The following is a 20,507-nucleotide window of genomic DNA, read 5'->3' on the forward strand; positions in this document are numbered from 1 at the left end:
CTAGTTGGCCGTAGGGACCAGGTTGACTACCAATGCTTTAGAGGGAAAGGAAACATTAGAGGTGTGTCCCACTACTTCAGGGGGAAAACAGTAGGTAGGTCATATAAGGAGCACATGGCTGAAGTGTTGGTCTCAGAACCCCAGAGGCACAGGCTTTAGAAGTAACCACGGCTCCTTTCATTCAGGAATCTCCTAAGAGATTCTTCAGCTGAAACCATGCAGGCAGGCAGGAGAAATCAGCAGTTAACCTTTTAATCTCAGCAGTACATTCAGATTATATGTGGAATTTTGAAAATATATATATATATTTTTAAATTTTTTAATTTATTTTTTATTTTTTTTTATTTTTATTTATTCATTTTAGAGAGGAGAGGGAGAAGCAGAGAGAGAAAGAGAGAGAGGAGAGACAGAGAGAGAGAAGGGGGGAGGAGCTGGAAGCATCAACTCCCATATGTGCCTTGACCAGGCAAGCCCAGGGTTTTGAACCGGCGACCTCAGCATTTCCAGGTTGACGCTTTATCCACTGCGCCACCACAGGTCAGGCTGAAAATATTTTAATACCCTGACTGTACCCCCAGACCAGTTAAGTCAGAATCTCTGGGGCTGCTGGCCGGTTGGCTCAGCGGTAGAGCGTCGGCCTAGCGTGCGGAGGACCCGGGTTCGATTCCTGGCCAGGGCACACAGGAGAAGCGCCCATTTGCTTCTCCACCCCTCCGCCGTGCCTTCCTCTCTGTGTCTCTCTTCCCCTCCCGCAGCCAAGGCTCCATTGGAGCAAAGATGGCCCGGGCGCTGGGGATGGCTCCTTGGCCTCTGCCCCAGGCGCTAGAGTGGCTCTGGTCGCAACATGGCGACGCCCAGGATGGGCAGAGCATCGCCCCCTGGTGGGCAGAGCGTCGCCCCATGGAGGGCATGCCGGGTGGATCCCGGTCGGGCGCATGCGGGAGTCTGTCTGACTGTCTCTCCCTGTTTCCAGCTTCAGAAAAATGAAAAAAAAAAAAAAAAAAAAAGAATCTCTGGGGCTGGGACCCAGGCATCGGTATTTTTTAAGGCTCCCTTGGTGAGTCCAGCCACTGCCTTAGGGTGGTTTCACAGGTCTAGACATTTCCTTAACAAGAGACTGACAGCAGCCACTGCAGAGTGTAGGATTAAAAATACCTGCTCCGAAGAAGTGGGGGAGGTAGAATCACCTTCATTTCAGCACTGGGGTACCAGAAAACACAGGGCTGTCAGGGGGCTGGAAATTAAGTTTTTAAAATAGGCTGGGTGGGAAAGAAAAGTACTTAAAACTAATGACTGGGGCTTCCACTGTTTCAAATTTCTGACCTTTCAAGAAGGCTGGAGTGTTACAAATGGTACTGTCAGAGGATAACAGTTTACATAGGTAGTGTTACCCATAAGAATGAGCTAAGGAGTATTATTGAGAGATGATTCTCTTATTTGGAGATATGTCCAAATTTAAATTCACAGATTTAATGAGGCCAAAACCTAGATTTTTCAGTGTTTCCTTTTTCCCTCTGCTATGGATTTTGGTTGAGCCGTACCAAATGATATGTTATAGCAACACAGTTTTGCCTGGGACAGCACTTTGGGGGTTGGCTTGGGCTCTGTTTTTTTCTTTTTTTCTTCTTGATTTATTGATTTTAGCTAGAGAGAAAGGGAGAAAAAGAGAGACAGAAACATCAATCTGTTAGTGTATGTGCCATCATTGGGAATCGAACTGGCAACCTCTGTGTTTCGGGAGGAATCTAACCAACTGAGCTATCTGGCCAGGGCTGTTTTTTCATTTTTACTTGATGATGAGTTGACTGAAAGAAAATTGGAATGTTCTTTTTATTATTTTCCCTTCTGAGGAATAAAGAAGAAATTCCCTCTCCTTTATAGAAAGATGAGGAATGGAATGAAATTGTTATCCTCCAATATTGATGTCTACACAGAGATTCCACCTGTTTCCCCAAAATAAATCCTTCTATTCTCTTCAACAGTGCTGTGAATATTGTCAGCCTAGAATTTTGATGATCATACTCATTAGCATGGTTTGAAAATCAGTAACTCATTCTAAAACTGGTTTCTCAAAGAACCAAGTGTGTGGCAGTACTGGTTTTAAAAAGGATCATTTGAGACTCTAGCCTGCTAGGTAAGAACCATTTTTTACCTTTATGACTCCTCAGTAAGATAATTTGAACTCTCCAGGTAGCATGAAATTTAATGTTATATTGCTTTTTAAGAGGTAATGTAAAGAAACCTTTACACAGTTATTTATTTATCAGTCAGGATGGTGGAACTTGATGTAGTGCAAACAAGTTCTGTGCACAAGGAACTTTCACTGGAGTTGGGGAGAAGGAGAAGACATCTCCCAGGAATTGAAAGGAGGATAAGAGCTAACAGCTGATTGTTTAGTTGCTAGGACATCGGGAAGCTGAAACTTCTCAAAGACTTTACTTTTTTAAATTCTTGAAATGAAGAAAAGTTTGTCCCAGTGGTACGTTCTGCAGTTGAGGTATAACTCCAAAAATGTTAATGTGCAAAGTAAGTTGTTTTTTATGTTTAAACAAACCATGACTCTAGAGGCTGAAGTATATATTTAAAGGTATGAACTATTAACTATAATTTAACCTGACCTTTAAAGGCTTCACTATTTCTTGAGAATTATAGGGTGTGAAGCTATATAATACTTAAGTCAGTGACCCTGATACTTAAGACTGTTTAAACTGTGTATTGTGGTTTCTGACTGCTTTACCTTTTCCTTTGCCTATATTTAATATACTATAGCATATTATTTCTGGGTAGTAGCAAAAGTAGCACTATCCTTCTGTAGCATCCCAAATAGCCAATTAAAATTGTTTTTAAAAAAAATTTTTTTTTTTTCCCCAAAGCTGGAAACGGGGAGGCAGTCAGACAGACTTCCGCATGCGCCCGACCGGGATCCACCCTGCATGCCCACCAGGGGGCGATGCTTTACCCCTCTGGGGCGTTTCTCTGTTGCGTCCAGAGCCATTCTAGCGCCTGAGGCAGAGGCCACAGAGCCATCCCCAGCGCCCAGGCCATCTTTGCTCCAATGGAGCCTTGGCTGCGGGAGGGGAAGAGAGAGACAGAGAGGAAGGAGAGGGGGAGGGGTGGAGAAGCAAATGGGTGCCTCTCCTGTGTGCCCTGGCTGGGAATCGAACCCGGGACTCCCGCACGCCAGGCCGACGCTCTACCACTGAACCAACTGGCCAGGGCCAATGTGTTTTTTTTTAATTTTTTATTTATTCATTTTAGAGAGGAGAGAGAGAGAGAGAGAGGAGAGAGGAGAGACAGAGAGAAGGGGGGAGGAACTGGAAGCATCAACTCCCATATGTGCCTTGACCAGGCAAGCCCAGGGTTTCGAACCGGTGACCTCAGCATTTCCAGGTCGACGCTTTATCCATAAAAATGTTTTTAAAGAACTTGTTGGACAAACTGTAAATATTTGACAGTTAGATAATTAAATGAACTATACCGTTGTCATGTGCTACCATTTTAACTCATAAGACCTCACTGAACTGGACTTCCCTTACCTATCACATTATCTAGAGTCTACAATATACTTAAAAATTAGGACAAGGGGCAAACATTAGTTCCAAACATAGCTTTTCTACTTTCAGCATAGGAAAATACCTTGAGCCCTCAGTGAAAAAATATTTATATGTATATATACCTGTAACAAGTGTGGTTATTAGGTTTCTGAATCTGCAGTATAAAAGGCTGCCCGGCAGGTATAGTGACAGCGTTGGAGGTTCACAGAAAGAGAAGAGATGAAAGAAAAAGACACAAAAGGCAGTATAGTACTTTCAGGCCAGTTAGTGGAGAGGCAGATAACCCACACACCCTGGGAGGTCATTATGATTACTGAGTCATCAAAAATTGTGTTGTTGCCTGACCTGTGGTGTCGCAGTGCATAAAGCATCGGCCTGGAAATGCTGAGGTCGCTGGTTTGAAACCCTGGCTTGCCTGGTCAAGGCACATATGGGAGTTGATGCTTCCAGCTCCCTCTCCCCCTTCTCTCTCTCTGTCTCTCCTCTCTCTTTCTCTTTGTGTCTCCCTCTCCTCTTTAAAATAAATAAATAAAAAATTGTGTTGTTTTCAGTTTGAAAAGGTAGAATAACTGCTTTGAAAAAAATATTTTTCTTAACGTCAAGTTAATATATTCTTTTTTAAAGAATTTGGAAAGTGGAGAAAAACTCATTATATGAGATACATTAAAAACCTTAAGAGAGCTTCAGTTGGCGTTTTGGTGTTTTCCCAGTCATTTTTTCAAAAATAAGAAGTTATTTATATATGCCATAGTTTATTATGCCCAGGTACAAACGAGAACAGAAATTTTTATTTTATTTTTTTATAAAGAAGTTTATACAAACCCTTGTGTTGAGGGCTGACTTTCAATAGATCACAGCGAGGGAGCTGCTCTGCTATGTACGAAACCCCGACCCAGAAGCAGGTCGGAAAACAGAAATTTAATGAAATTAAGTAATTTGAATTTATATTCTTTTTGCTCAGTGAAAGCTGGGACAATCTGCCTTAGCCTACAGAACTGCTTTCTAGTATGGTACTCACCAGTCTAAGGTTGTCAAGTAGAATATAGGATGCTCAAATTTGATTCTCAGATAAACAATGAACAATTTTTTTTTTTTTTTTTCATTTTTCTGAAGCTGGAAACAGGGAGAGACAGACAGACTCCCGCATGCGCCCGACCGGGATCCACCCGGCATGCCCTCCATGGGGCGACGCTCTGCCCACCAGGGGGCGATGCTCTGCCCATCCTGGGCGTCGCCATGTTGCGACCAGAGCCACTCTAGCGCCTGGGGCAGAGGCCAAGGAGCCATCCCCAGCGCCCGGGCCATCTTTGCTCCAATGGAGCCTTGGCTGTGGGAGGGGAAGAGAGAGACAGAGAGGAAAGTGCGGCGGAGGGGTGGAGAAGCAAATGGGCGCCTCTCCTGTGTGCCCTGGCCGGGAATCGAACCCGGGTCCTCCGCACGCTAGGCCGACGCTCTACCGCTGAGCCAACCGGCCAGGGCCTGAACAATTTTCTTTAGTGTAAGTACATACCAAATACTGCTTAGCATGTACTTCTATCCAGTCATCTTTTTGTGTGTGTGTGTGCACACAGAAAAAAATGTATTGTTTTTAACAATTTATGAGTAGCCCTTATTGGCCTAATATTCTTTGCAAATACCAGAAAGTTATCTCTGTCCAGATAGCTTAAAATTTAGATGCTTAAAAGAATCGGTTATTTAGGGCAAACATACCTCCAGAATGGCATTCCCTGAGGATCCCAGAGAGAGAGCCCAGGTTCCACTTAGCTTTAAATTGGTCCCTTGTGTTCCTTTGCAGGCAGGTGCCACTTCTATGTGGGCTTCATGCCTTGGGCTGCTGAATGAAGTCATGGGAACCGGAGCTGTTAGGGGCCAGCAGGCAGGATTTCCCGGAGGCACCGGTCCATTCAGATTTACACCAAACTCAGGTTTTTCCACTTACCCACCAGCACCTCCAGAAGGGCCTAATATAGTTTGCAAAGCCTGTGGACTTTCATTTTCAGTCTTTAGAAAGAAGGTAAGTTAGATAAAATGTTGCATATAAAAGACATGCCGCCCTGGCCGGTTGGCTCAGCGGTAGAGCGTCGGCCTAGCGTGCGGAGGACCCGCGTTTGATTCCCGGCGAGGGCACACAGGAGAAGCGCCCATTTGCTTCTCCAGCCGTCCGCCGTGCTTTCCTCTCTGTCTCTCTCTTCCCCTCCCGCAGCCAAGGCTGCATTGGAGCAAAGATGGCCCGGGCGCTGAGGATGGCTCTGTGGCCTCTGCCTCAGGCGCTAGATTGGCTCTGGTCGCAACATGGCGACGCCCAGGGTGGGCAGAGCATCGCCCCCTGGTGGGCAGAGCGTCGCCCCATGGTGGGCGTGCCGGGTGGATCCCGGTTGGGCGCATGCGGGAGTCTGTCTGACTGTCTCTCCCTGTTTCCAGCTTCAGAAAAATGAAAAAAAAAAAAAAAAAGACATGCCAAAATTCTTGTTTGTGTATAATTTTGAATACTAAGCCGAATCTTCCTTTCTTTTTATAAAAATACCAAAAAGTTAGTCCTATTAACCATTTCCCATTTAGAAAAGTAATTAAAGGGACTGAGTTGCTGTTCAGGTTTTCTGACTACAGATTGCTTCTTGTCATGTTGCTTAGACATCCTTTCTCCTGAACTCTGACCCGTTTATATACTTTGATTCTTCCTGATGATGCTTATGTTCTGAAGCAAGAGATTAGTCTGCAATTTTGTTTAGAGCTGATTCACTGTAAACTCTGATCTCAAGTTTCAAAAAATGTATCCCTGCCCATATTCTTAACTCAAGTGAAGAAATGAATGTAAGTATTAAGGTAACTACTGTTTAGAGCAGGGGTCGGGAACCTATGGCTTGCGAGCCAGATGTGGCTCTTTTGATGGCTGCATCTGGCTCGCAGATAAATCTTTAATAAAATAATAACGTTAAAAATATAAGCCCTGGCCGGTTGGCTTAGTGGTAGAGCGTCGGCCTGGCGTGCAAGGGGTCCCGGGTTCAATTCCCGGCCAGGGCACACAGGAGAGGTGCCCATTTGCTTCTCCACCCCTCCCCCTCTCCTTCCTCTCTGTCTCTCTCTTCCCCTCCCGCAGTGAGGCTCCATTGGAGCAAAGATGGCCCGGGCGCTGGGGATGGCTCCTTGGCCTCTGCCCCAGGCGCTAGAGTGGCTCTGGTCGCGGCAGAGCGACGCCCGAGAGGGGCAGAGCATTGCCCTCTGGTGGGCAGAGCTTCGCCCCTGGTGGGCGTGCCGGGTGGATCCCAGTCGAGCGCATGCGGGAGTCTGTCTGTCTCTCCCCGTTTCCAGCTTTGGAAAAATACAAAAAAAAAATAAATATATATATATATATAAAACATTCTCATGTATTACAATCCATTCATTTCCTACTGCTCATGTTCATGGTTGCGGGTGGCTGGAGCTAATCACAGCTGTCCTCTGGGACAACACTAAATTTTTATTGGGTAATGCCTAACGTATATGGGTCGTTGTATGGCTCTCATGGAATTACATTTTAAAATATGTGGCATTCATGGCTCTCTCAGCCAAAAAGGTTCCCGACCCCTGGTTTAGAGATTCAACATAAAATATTGGGATAAAGTTGTTCTTTCTGAGAACCATCATGTTGTTAGGCCATCTTGCAGTCTTTGATTGTCAATTCAGTACTTTGAAATACGTAAGTAACAAGATGTTAGCTTGTGGGAACAATGCACTACATTTTAATGTGTTCTTGAAGCTTTGCTAGTGGAATGAATTTGTGATTAAGACTGTCTAGAGTGCTGTACAGATTCCTACAGTAGTGGGGCTATTTGTTTGGATTGACCTTGAGAGATCAGTGCTTTTCTCTTTGCTTGTGTTACGCTTTTTCACCCTTTTCCTTAAATATGGGGAATTGTTCACATGGGAAAAGTGCAGGAATAGTTTGTGGTTGTGCTTTCTGCTCCATGTGGTTCAGCTCAGCCCTGTTCCGCTAATTACATGTTTGCCCAAAGAAGTGGAAAAATTTTAATTCATTAACACAAGAGTGTTTGTTTTTCTTAAAGAGCTGTATTTGAATTTCTCTGACTCCAAACTGCCTTGGCGGTAACTGTTTTGATTTTCATAGCTTTTGGAACACAGTGACACCTGTGAGAATAATAGTCTGGTGCCACAGAGGAAGGTCTTCATAAGAACTAGAATTGAATTTTAATAGAAGGCGAAAAGAAGGAGAACTAGGGCTTTCACAACGGCTCATATCTGGATATCACTAAATACTTATTTTCTGTTTCTTCAGCACATATGTTATGACTGCAAGAAGGATTTTTGCTCCGTCTGTTCAGTCTTACAAGAAAATCTTCCTCGATGTTCTACCTGCTGCTTACTTCAAGAGACGGCCTTTCAGCGCCCCCAGCTGATGCGACTGAAAGTGAAGGACCTGCAGCAGTATCTCATTCTCAGAAACATATCCATTGACACCTGTCGAGAGAAAGAAGACCTGGTAGATCATATGGGAGTTGATGCTCCTGCTCCTCCCCTCTTCTCTCTCTCTCTCTCTCTCTCCTATCTCTCTCTCCCTCTCTGTCTCCTTTCTAAAATGAATAAAAAATAAAAAACCAAAAAAAATGTACCCCCCCCAAAAAAAAATCCAAACCAAAAAAGCTGTACCTGAACAGAAATGGACATGTTTAGTCTAAGGCCCTGGCAGCTGACTAGAATATATCAGTTCCCAATTAAGTTTAAATGCAGAAATAGCAACAATATTTTAAATAGTAGCATTTAAAATATACATGACTAATAAAGTGAACATTCAGAGGTGCCACTGCTCAGTGTGTACCATGTTGGTCACTGTGGACAGTGATCTTATCCAAACAGACAGAATTTTAAACATCTGAGTAGTTTAGGTTAAAAATAAGAGAAAGGCGAAATAAGAGGATAAATGTCCTCCAGGGGAGAGTAGCTGAGGCCATAAGCAGTGTGACCTCAGCAATTAATGGTCACAGACGTGTAATGCAACTGAGCTGAACCTGGGAAACAGTATGTCCGCAAGCTGACAGGCTTATGGCATGGACCAACGTTGTTGTAACGTAGGATGAATCTTTGTTCCCAGTTAGTAGTGAAAATAATTTCTAAAAAGAACTCCAACTTTTGACCAGTAAGTTTCCAGTCCCTTCTGTGCACTGAAATGTCTGGGGTCAAGCCAGGGTCAGGTCCCGTCAGGAGAGCGTCTGCTTCAGGATTTGAACACGTGCACAGCGCGCACCACGTACTGCCGGCAGATGGGACACTCATGCGCTTGCCACACTTGGTGCAGGTGACCATGTGCCCGCACTCGAGCAGGACACAGTCGATGACAGCATCCATGCAGATGCGACACAGACTGTCATCCTCATCCTGCACCTGCAGCCACTCACCATCTGAAAGGCAACAGAGGTGAGAGAGCTGGAGCTGTCACCTGCTGGGTGACCACGATGGACACAGCACAACCCCACTGCAAGAGAAATAGTCCCAACTTCTCTGTACTTCCCCCCACTACAAATGGCAGTAATATTCATGCCTATACTTAGTAGTTTGTGAAATACAAATATAAAGGCCAGGAGTGAAGTGCCCAATAAATGTTAGCTATTTAATTCTATTTTAATCTATGTAATTCAAGGGTTTTGTGAAAAGGACAGATTGCTTCTGTAAATAAAAATGAAGAAATCTTAGGCCCTCCAAAATATGGGACATTGAGGTTTCTTTTTCTATAGGTCACCTAAAGACTCAATGAGGATCATGAATAAGGTTAGTAAGAAAACAAGAATTCAAGCTTGGAAAGCCAGGAATCCCTGGATTTAAGAGAAATAAACACTGTCAGGTCAAGAGATTCTTGTAACTTGGTCCACGGCCCATATCACTCCTAGGGAATGAAGAGAAAAGATCCACAGGTAAGATGCTCTGATGGAGGAGACACTAGAAGGCTCCTGAGAGTAAGTCCATCTGGCTTTTGGTCTCTAACATGGAAGGTTCCTCTAATTCAGGGGTCCCCAAACTTTTTACACAGGGGGCCAGTTCACTGTCACTCAGACCATTGGAGGGCCGGACTATAAAAAAAACTATGAACAAATCCCTGTGCACACTGCACATATTTTAAAGTAAAAAAACAAAACGGGAACAAATACAATATTTAAAATAAAGAACAAGTAAATTTAAATCAAACTGACCAGTATATCAATTGGGACTATGCTCCTCTCACTGACCACCAATGAAAGAGGTGCCCCTTCTGGAAGTGCGGTGGGGGCTGGATGTGGCCCACGGGCCGTAGTTTGGGGACCCCTGCTCTAATTCATACAACTTGAGCAGAAAGCAGAGAAGCCAGTGTCTGTCAAGGCTACTGAGGTGAATCCTGGTGTAAGGGGCTGAAGCCAGTCAAGATAGGAAATGGGCCCTGGCCGGTTGGCTCAGCGGTAGAGCGTTGGCCTGGCATGCGGGGGACCCGGGTTCGATTCCCGGCCAGGGCACATAGGGGAAGCACCCATTTGCTTCTCCACCCCACCCTCCTTCCTCTCTGTCTCTCTCTTCCCCTCCTGCAGCCAAGGCTCCATTGAAGTAAAGATGGCCCGGGCGCTGGGGATGGCTCCTTGGCCTCTGCCCCAGGCGCTAGAGTGGCTCTGGTCGCAGCAGAGCAACCCCCCGGAGGGGCAGAGCATCGCCCCTGGTGGGCGTGCTGGGTGGATCCCGGTCGGGCGCATGCGGGAGTCTGTCTGACTGTCTCTCCCCGTTTCTAGCTTCAGAAAAATACAAAAAAAAAAAAAGATAGGAAATGTTTCAGCTGTGCTCAAAACAAAATGTGTGTTCCTTGAACTTGGAGATTGGACCAGTGATATAGGCTGAGCAGTGATTTAACGGAGCAAGGCACTTAGGCAATCATACGTGTCACGATGTTCTCTACCATAAACTCCTTGAAGGCCACACTCTACCAGCATACACTGTACACACTTAGCATTTACAATACATTTACTAAGTAAACTGACTTCTCCTCTCACAACTAGAGTGCCATTTCCTAGCCACAGCCCAGGACCTTTGAAGGGTCTGAGGATTAAGAAGGCTTATCTACCACTTGTAGCATCATCTTAGAAATAAGTGCACCAGAAATACTTTCTGCATATTCTAGGCATAACCTTATTTATCAACAACTGCTGTATTATAACCAGCTTTTCAACAAAAAAACTCAGTTAATGACAGGAGGACTGTTGAGGTCTAGATAAGAACATAGTATTTGCCAGTCTGAACCACACTGAATTATTTTTTGTCTGTAAATGCTCTGTGGCTTGGCTCTGTTAGCAGCTGAGGATTTCTGTTCCATGCTTCATCATTAAATAGTTCACTGGTTCTTAACTTCAGCTTTTTGTGACTTAAACAGAAACCTAGCGCTACTTGATGCTAAGAACTTAATACTTAACATCTTGGATCTAGGGAATTCTGTTCTACTATTAGGATTTAAAAGGTGCAATGGAGATAACCAAAGTACTGACCTACCCAAGGGGTTAGAAAACAAGCATTTTATAGATACAAGGAATTTCATTGGAATTCTAACAAATTACGGCAAGAAAACCCAAACTGCGCAAGCAATTACCTAACTCACTTGGCAATGGTGATCTCAGAGCCATTATCACATAATGAACTTACTTCTTCCCAGATCTATAAACAGGTTCACATAAGTAATTCACACTCAATAAAAGGATACAGAAATACATTTGACTTGTAACAGAAACAGCCCAGTTTCTAAAGCCCAAGGAAGGATGCTACAGGGAAAAAGAAAAAGAACCTACATGACTTTTGGTTTTCTTCATTCTCTTTGTATAACCGGTTCACTTTCTCTACCAGCTCCCAAGCAGCCAGAGTAGTTGACAAAGTTCCGAGCTAGGATCTCCTTCAGCTGGCGCACGCTCATCCCCTCCACATCCTCAAGGCTGGACAGGTCAGATAGCGAGGCTCTCAGTCTCCTCTTAGAGAGGCCAGGCGTCTGAAATCAGAGCGCTTCAATTACCCATTCCTGCAAACCCAGCCCTCCCACAGCGAGGAAGACCACCTGCTCTCCTCACCTTCATCGCTAGTTCTGGGTATTCTTCCCAGATTTTTTTATTATTATTCATTTTAGAGAGGAGAGAGAGACAGGGGGGAGGAGCTGGAAGCATCAACTCCCATGTGCCTTGACCAGGCAAGCCCAGGGTTTCGAACCGGCGACCTCAGCATTTCCAGGTTGACGCTTTATCCACTGCGCCACCACAGGTCAGGCAACTTCCCAGATTTCTTGTCAGTCCTTAACGAGTTTTCTATACTGTTCTACATTCAAGCCAGAAGACACATCCTGTGCTAACCTAGCAGAAGTGCACATAGGCACATTGCCACCTGCCAGGCTGACATGTCAGGGAAACTAAATTTTGTACATCTCACCCGTTCCTTCAAGTTCTCTTTATCATCATCGTCGTCGTCATCATCAACTCAGCATTTCCAGGTCGACGCTTTATCCACTGCGCCACCACAGGTCAGGCCCAGGTACAGCTTTTTATAGCAAGGGCTGCATCCAGCTTCTTTCACTAGAGAAATGTGTGTTAAATTCTTTATTAATGTGTAATTGGTTTACACTGTTTTGTATAGTGAAAGTATTTTCAGTGCTGCTGCTAGCTAATTTGAACTTCAGGAATAAAATTAGATTTTCAAGAATGCTTTGATTTATATTGTCCTAGTCAGTTCCTAATTCACTTGGGTACAGCATGAATGAGTGTCCATGCCTGGTCTAGCTCCAGTCTTCACCAGAGAGGGGAGCACCTTCAGACATGTTGCAGCAGCTCCCTTTGCAGCTGACTTACTAGTAAGGTTAACCACGGATTTGCTGTTCACCGTGACCAGCTATTGTGCTATGAGTTTTAAGGTTACCACCAGCATTTTGCAATGGATATTGCCTCCTACTGCAGATAAGGAACCTGACCTCTGAGAAGTTAAATAACTTGTTCGAAATTTCAGTTAAAAAGTGACTGTGTCAGAATTTGAACTTAGCTCTGATGCCAATGTTTTTTCTTTCTTTCTTTTTTTTTTTCTGATGCTGGAAACAGGGAGAGACAGTCAGACAGACTCCCGCATGCGCCTGACCAGGATCCACCCGGCACGCCCACCAGGGGAGACGCTCTGCCCACCAGGGGGCGATGCTCTGCCCCTCCGGGGCGTCGCTCTGTTGCGACCAGAGCCACTCTAGCGCCTGGGGCAGAGGCCAAGGAGCCATCCCCAGTGCCCGGGCCATCTTTGCTCCAATGGAGCCTCGGCTGCTGGCGGGGAAGAGAGAGACAGAGAGGAAGGAGAGGGGGAGGGGTGGAGAAGCAGATGGGCGCTTCTCCTGTGTGCCCTGGCCAGGAATCGAACCCGGGACTTCTGCACGCCAGGCCAACGCTCTACCACTGAGCCAACCAGCCAGGCCCACCAATGTTTTTTCTTAATTCTCCCTACACTATATATCAACCAGGAAACCTGAAATGTTAACTCATGAAAAACTTCTTAGGACATTAATAATTTGAAATTGTTTCTCTTTTAGGGTCTAACTCTACTAGGGTGGGGATTTTTTTGGTTTAGATGACACCAACTGTAGATTCATTCCCACAGTAGTAGGCAAGTACATTTTTAAGATATTCTTTTGTGTGTGTGTGTGTGGGGGGGGTAAATAAAACTGCATTGTAAACACTGATTTTCTTTTATTTATTTTTTAAATTTTCTTTTAAATTGTGAAATAAGGCCCTAGCCGGTTGGCTCAGCAGTAGAGCATCGGCCCGTGTGGAAATCCCGGGTTCGATTCACGGTCAGGACACAGGAAAAGCGCCCATCTGCTTCTCTACCCATCCCCCTCTCCTTCCTGTCTCTCTCTTCCCCTCCTGCAGCCGAGGCTCCATTGGAGCAACGTTGGCCCGGGCGCTGAGGATGGCTCTATGGCCTCCACCTCAGGCACTAGAATGGTTCAGATTGCAGATGGGCAGAGTATCGCCCCTTGGTGGGCATGCCAGGTGGATCCTGGTCGAGCATGTCTGTCTGACTGCCTCTCCGCTTCTAACTTCGGAAAAATACAAAAAATAATAATAAAAAAAATTGTGGAATAGTATTCAGTTGTTACACAGATACACTTTTTATTTTCATTCCCATCCTCTCACTCCACTCCCCTGGCAACCATCAGCTAGTTCTCTGTATTTTTATGTCTGTTTCTATTGTGTTGTTAGTTTTTTACATTCCACAGAAGTGAAATACAATATTTGGCTTTCTCTGACTTACCTCACTTAGCATAATATGCTCTAGGCCCATCCATACTGGACTCTCTTCCATTGAGCTATATATGTTTTTACGCCAGTATCATACTGTTTTGATTATAGCAGCTTTATATATAGAGTAGTTTGATATCAGAGAGCATGATACCTCAAGATTTCATTGGCTATTTTGGGGTCTTTTGTGGTTCCATATAAATTTTAGGATTAGTTCTAGTTCTGAGAAGAATGACATTGGTATTTTAATAGGGATTACATTGAATTGTTGCTTTAGGTATTGAGGACACTTTTGTAATATTAATCTTTCCACTTATTTGTATCTTCAATGTCTTACAGTTTTCAGAGTACAGATCTTTCACCTTGGGTTAAATTTTATTCCTAGATATTTTATGCTTTCTGATGCCATTGTAAATGAAATTTTCTTTATTTCTCCTTCGGATTGTTCATTATTGGTGTACAGCAACCGATTTCTGTATATTTGATTCTGTAATCTGCTGATTTATTAGTATTTTTTTTAGAGTTTTTAGTGTTCTCTCTATATATACTATAATATCATGTCGTCTGCAAACAATGAGTTTTACTTCTTCCTTTCTGATCTAGACGCCTTTTATTTCTTTGTTCTCTCTGATCACCATGGTGTGGACTTCCAATACTGCGCTGAGTGTAAGTGTTGATAGTGTGCCTCCTTGTCTTGTTCCGCTTCCAGCTCTTCATTGTTGAGTATGACGCGAGTTGTGGGTCTGTGACATCATGTTGATACGTTCCTTCTATACTCACTTTGTTGAGAGTTTTTATCATAAGAGGATGTCGCACTTGTCAAATGCTTTTTCTGCACCTATTGGTGTCTCTTTGTCAATGTGATGCATTGCATTGGTTGACTTACAGATGTTGTACCACCCTTACATCCCTGGTATAAATCCCACTTGGTCATGGTATATATAAGCTTTTTAATGTGTTGCTGAATCTTGTTTGCTAATATTTTCTTGAAAGTTTTTGCATCTATGTTCATCAAGGATACTGGCCTATAATGTTCTCTCTCTCTTTTTTTTTTTTGTAATATATTTGTCTGGTTTTAGTATCAGGGTAATAATACTGGCTTTGTAGAACGAGTTTGGAAAGAATGCCTAACATCTCAGCTGAGTGCTGGTGGGTTTTTATCTCTTATCTGCAATGTATAACACACATGCCTTTGTTGCTTATCATCCAGGAGTCGACCCATACACCTGAACATTACAGCAAGGAGGCAGGTAGTTTGCCTCTGTGCTTAGAGAAGAAAGTTTAACTCATGAAGAAAAACACACCTTTCTACCATTTTTAATTTTGAAGGTCAAAGCATTTTAATTCAAGGCCTGGTGGATCTTTTCAAATATCTTCTCATGTTTACCTTCAGATCCCATGATAGTTGTCGGCCAGAGTTACCAACCAGCGTGAGCTGATCATTACTGCCCTATAGGAGCAGTAAGACTCAGCCCCTGCTGAAGCTTAAAGAGCACTTACCTTGTCTATACTTCTTGTGAGACCGTGAACTTCAGAAACTCAGCCCTCCCACACACTGGGACATCTTCAAGTCTGGACCAGCAGCACATTTAGAAGCTGAGGAGCAGGTGCTGGTTTGTCTAAAGTTAAATTAGAAAATTGAGGTTAATTTGCACATACTCTCATCTTAAAATAGCTTATTTAATGTTTTTCCTCTTGGATTTATATAAGTTTCAAGTGCTTGTTTTTAACAAAAGAATAAAAATTCTTAATGGATTTTTTAAAGTTTTTTTTTTTTAACAGAGACAGAGCAAGAGTCAGAGAGAGGGATAGAAAGGGACAGACAGGAACGCAGAGAGATGAGAAGCATCAATTATCAGTTTTTCATTGTGGCTATTAGTTGTTCATTGATTGCTTTCTCATATGTGCCTTGACGTGGGGCTACAGCAGACAGAGTAACCTCTTTTACAGGCCAGCAACCTTGAGTCCAAGCTGGTGAGCTTTGCTTAAGCCAAATGAGCCCTCACTCAAGCTGGCGACCTCGGGGTCTTGAACCTGGATCCTCCGCATCCCAGTCTGATGCTCTATCCACTGTGCCACCGCCTGGTCAGGCTTTAAAGTTTTATTTTTAAGATTTATTCATTTCAGAGAGAAAGGTTATGGTGGTGGGAGCAGGAAGTATCAACTTATAGTAGTTGCTACTTGTATGTGCCCTGACCGGGCAAGCCAAGGGTTCTGGACCAACAACTTCGGCATTCCAGGTTGATGCTTTATCCACTGTGCCACCACAGGTCAGGCTAGGTGTGTTATGAAGTAACCTCAGTTTAAATAAGAAGCTAATACATTTTTAGTCTTAACAAAGCTTGACACTTAGATTATAAGGTACCAACTTGTTTGGCAGAGGGCAACCATTTCTCTCAGGAATCTGCATTTTGTATCTGGCATGCCTTATCTCTAATTTCCCGAATATACGATATATCATGATTAAATTCTGAAAGTCCAAAATGGAACACAATTGACATCTCCTTGTCCTTGGCCTCATGATATAGAAAGAAGGATGTCATTGGATGCTTTAGAGGTGCCATCGTGTCTTCCTTTGGAAACATCAGGTTCCACAGAGGAAGGAGGGACAGAGCCTCCACTCTCTCCCAGGTTAAAAAGCTGTGATCTAGCCTGACCTGTGATGGCCCAGTGGATAAAGCGTCGACCTGTAAATGCTGAGGTCACTGGTTCGAAACCCTGGGCTTGCCTGGTCAAGGCACATATGGGAGTTGATGCTTCCAGCTCCTCACCCCTTCTCTCTCTCTGTCTCTCCTCTCTGTCTCTCCCTCTCCTCTCTAAAATGAATAAATAAATAATTAAAAAAAAAAAAAAGCTGTGATCTAGCACCAGAAGCACTACCTCTGGTTTATGGTACCCTCTACACCAGGGGTCCCCAAAGAACGGCCCGCGGGCCACATGTGGCCCCCTGAGGCCATTTATCCGGCCCCCACCACACTTCCGGAAGGGGCACCTCTTTCATTGGTGGTCAGTGAGAGGAGCATAGTTCCCATTGAAATACTGCTCAGTTTGATTTAAATTTATTTGTTCTTTATTTTAAATGTTATATTTGTTCCCGTTTTGTTTTTTCACTTTAAAATAAGATATATGCAGTGTGCATAGGGATTTGTTCGTAGTTTTTTTATTTTTATTTTTATTTTTTTTATTATTATTATTTTTTGTATTTTTCTGAAGCTGGAAACGGGGAGAGACAGTCAGACAGACTCCCGCATGTGCCTGACCAGGACCCACCCGGCACGCCCACCAGGGGCAACGCTCTGCCCACCAGGGGGCGACGCTCTGCCGCCACCAGAGCCACTCTAGCGCCTGGGGCAGAGGACAAGGAGCCATCCCCAGCACCCGGGCCATCCTTGCTCCAATGGAGCCTTGGCTGCGGGAGGGGAAGAGAGAGACAGAGAGGAAGGAGGGGGCGGGGGTGGAGAAGCAAATGGATGTTTCTCCTGTGTGCCCTGGCCGGGAATCGAACCCGGGTCCCCCGCACGCCAGGCCGACGCTCTACCGCTGAGCCAACCGGCCAGGGCCTCATAGTTTTTTTATAGTCCGGCCCTCCAATGGTCTGAGGGACAGTGAACTGGCCCCCTGTGTAAAAAGTTTGGGGACCCCTGCTCTACATCATCTGATACGGCGTGTGGGCTCAGAGCCGCTGTTTCTAAGCATTTAGCTTAGCCTGGCATTAACTAAAGCCCATTTTTAAATAACAGGTCTGTAGTGAGGCTGTATGCTGGGGTAAAATCTTAACTGGATTTTTCAGTATACTTGTGGGGATCCCACCTGGCACCGTGGCACTATGGCAGCCAGCCTCAAGCCTGGAGAGACTCTGTATCTCGGCTCTGGTGTGTCCCTCCTCTCGGCAGACCTGCGTGCTCCCAGATGTGTTATAGGACAGTCAGGGGCCTCTGACGCTGAGGATTGTTCATCTGGAAACCATGACGACGCTTAAAACAATTCTCCAGGAAGAGGATGCCTCTACTGGACATCAGGATAACTTAGTCGGAGGTTCAGAGAATGTAGGCTGTCAAGGACACCAATTTGACCTCTTGTGGGGGTATTCCATGAGGAACAATCAGACTTGCAAAGGTAAGCCACATTTTATCAATACACTGGGGCACGTTGACCCTTACCTCTGCGAAGTGCGTCTTTGGAATTAAATTCTGGGGTGTAACAGCTTCAGATGTCTCCAGTTTGGGTAAGGATCTTTGGATTTAAATGAACAAGAAGCATGAAGCTAGATGGGACCTGAAACCATTCTGCCATGGCAAATAGAAAGGTAGAGTGAGGGGCAACATGATTGCTGGCAGAAAAGGCTCTGTCCCAGGAGACCCATGTCTTATGTTGCTGCTGATCACTGAGGCAGGAAGTTGGCTTATCTCCCTTTTCAGATTCATTACAACAGCTGTTTCTGTATTTGAGTATGGGGTTGCAGGGCCAACATTCCAAAAAAATCTGGTGATCTGAAATGACTTCTGTGTCTTCACCTGGGGAAATTACCTCATAACCAAGTGCGCCAGCCACCCTGGCCCAAGGCTAATGAGTGTAGGATGTGGCTTCCTGGAGCCGCCCGGAGGAAGTGGACCCCACCACACACACCTCAGGCAGTGGAGGTGCCAGGTGGCCATTGGTGTAGCCTAGTTCTTTCCCATTACCTTTGTTAGCCATGAATAGTAAGATCTCTTTTTGAAGGTGGGGAGAAACATGTACCAAGGGGCCACTGCATTTCTCAGATGCATAAAAAATTACAGCTTGCTTGGCTTCAAAACAATGTATACTAGTGTTGAGATAAGTGCTCCCGGATTTTATAATCAAATGTCTAGTCCACTTCTAGAACAGAAACCCTCAAAATCCAAGAGTGTTTTTTTTTTTTCCGTACAGTTGTTTATACAAATTCAACAAAGGTAAAACCGCATCAGGAAAGGTCTAGGAAAACAACACCTTACAACAGTGGCACTTATGAATGCATAACTTTACAACTGGGAAATAGCCATGTTATAAACCTAGACGAGAACTCAACTCACCCTTCAAAGGAGAAAGAAAAGGAAAAGAAAGGCTATGTTTGGTCGTTAATTCTACTTCTTGACTCACTATATAAATTAGATCTATGTAGAGAACAAGAGCTCATGCTGGAGCAAAACCCTCCTGAGTGCAAAGTTTTGAAGTCTGAATTTTAAAATTTATGAGAAAAAGGTGAATTTTATACAGAGGAAACTTGGCAAAATGTCTTACTTCGACTATAATTTACATATATGCACAACATGCTTCTGTAACTTGTTGACATACAGAGCAGGCTCTCAACTTCCAGGTAAACATGCTTTTAACTGGAAGGTTTTAGCCTGCTTTGCCAGGTCTGGGCACATGTATAAAGGGATGACTTGTGTTGATGAAGACAGGTTAAGTTCTCTCCTACCTTAAGGAAACCAAGAAAGTTGGCAATCATAAAACAATAAAAACACCGTTTATGCATTCAAACTTTGCATAAATAACTTTTAAACAATTTGTACAAAAATAATTCTGCATAAATGTAAGGTGTAACAAAACCAAACAATATGTCAAGACGGCAGATGTGGTGTATGGTCCTCTTAAGGTTGACACTAGAGGGAGCTGTAAGGACTGAGGTGTCCGAAACAAAACACCACTACCAAAAAAAAGAAAAAACAAACGAATGAATGAATTCCTAAGCTCATGCTTCTGTAAGAGAATTTCTTCCAAGTTCATCCTCCTCCCCAACAGGAATGTCTTCTTGGTAAAGGCCGCCTTAGCAATGGTCCAGAAAGCAGGTGCAGTTACGATTCAGAAAGACCAAGGGAAGTGTCCAGCTCCCTCATCCCCAAAACAGGTGGTGGCAAGGCTTTGCCTTTGGCAGGACTTGCAGAATGGAATCAATCGTTCTGTGATCTGTTGTTCCAAGTTCCAAATTGAAAATAAAAGCCCTAGTTTCTGTAAAGAATCTTACCCTCCCTCCCCGCACCCACCCCATATTTACACAGTTGTCCTCGGACTAACTCAGTTTTTGCAGGAGCTTTTCTTCCACTTGCCCAAACTGGACACTCACGGACATCTCAGCTATGAACTGCTCACAGCCTTCTTTTGTAACTTGCTTGCAGTACCTCAGGTCAATATGACAGATATTTCCACAGCGTTTGAAGAAGGACAGGCACTGGTCAGTAACCTTATTGCAGTCTGCGGGGAAGAGGACACAATGTGAGGTGGAGGGAGGGATGAGGAGCCGGAATGGGGGCCCCCTTATCCCTGGCGCTCAGCAACAGAGAAACTGGACTGAGCTTTAGAGCATATTCCAGCCCCGATATCCTAAGGAAGACTGTACTTGCTTAAAGAGTTCTCTTCAAATGGGGCATGGTTTCATCTACCGATTAATTCAGACTGTTCCAAGTGAAACCACTTAGAATCTTTTTTGTGTGTGTGGCAGAGACAGAGAGAAGGACAGATAGGGACAGACAGACAGGAAGGGAGAGATGAGAAGCATAAATTCTTCATTGTGGCACCTTAGTTGTTCATTGATTGCTTTCTCATACATGCCTTGGCTGAAATACTACAGCAGAGTGAGTGACCCCTTGCTCAAGCCAGCAACCTGGGGCTCAAGCTGGTGACCTTGGGGTTTCGAACCTGGGTCCTTCATGTCCCAGTCCGACGCTCTATTAACTAT

At 44.4% G+C, this 20,507-nt stretch overlaps 2 protein-coding genes across 12 annotated transcripts in view; both read right to left on the reverse strand.

Annotated features, from left to right (window-relative positions):
* Positions 1-8,424: 8,424 nt before the first annotated feature.
* Positions 8,425-15,210, reverse strand: RNF34 (ring finger protein 34). The gene is given in 6 exon segments (XM_066254471.1): positions 8,425-8,822; positions 8,825-8,947; positions 11,342-11,403; positions 11,405-11,535; positions 11,967-12,013; positions 15,198-15,210. Coding segments are annotated over 6 exon segments (435 nt in total). The 3' UTR covers positions 8,425-8,763.
* Positions 15,211-17,613: 2,403 nt separating this feature from the next.
* Positions 17,614-20,507, reverse strand: part of KDM2B (lysine demethylase 2B) — a 114,854-nt gene continuing 111,960 nt past the window's right edge. For all 11 annotated transcript variants that reach the window (XM_066260629.1, XM_066260628.1, XM_066260624.1 and 8 more), the window contains one exon: positions 17,614-20,023. In XM_066260629.1, the coding sequence (XP_066116726.1) occupies positions 19,842-20,023 (182 nt within the window). In that variant the 3' untranslated portion in view covers positions 17,614-19,841. The remainder of the gene's footprint in view (positions 20,024-20,507) is intronic.

This window comes from Saccopteryx bilineata, chromosome 2 (genome assembly GCF_036850765.1).
Source record: "Saccopteryx bilineata isolate mSacBil1 chromosome 2, mSacBil1_pri_phased_curated, whole genome shotgun sequence".
NCBI classification, from domain to species: domain Eukaryota; kingdom Metazoa; phylum Chordata; class Mammalia; order Chiroptera; family Emballonuridae; genus Saccopteryx; species Saccopteryx bilineata.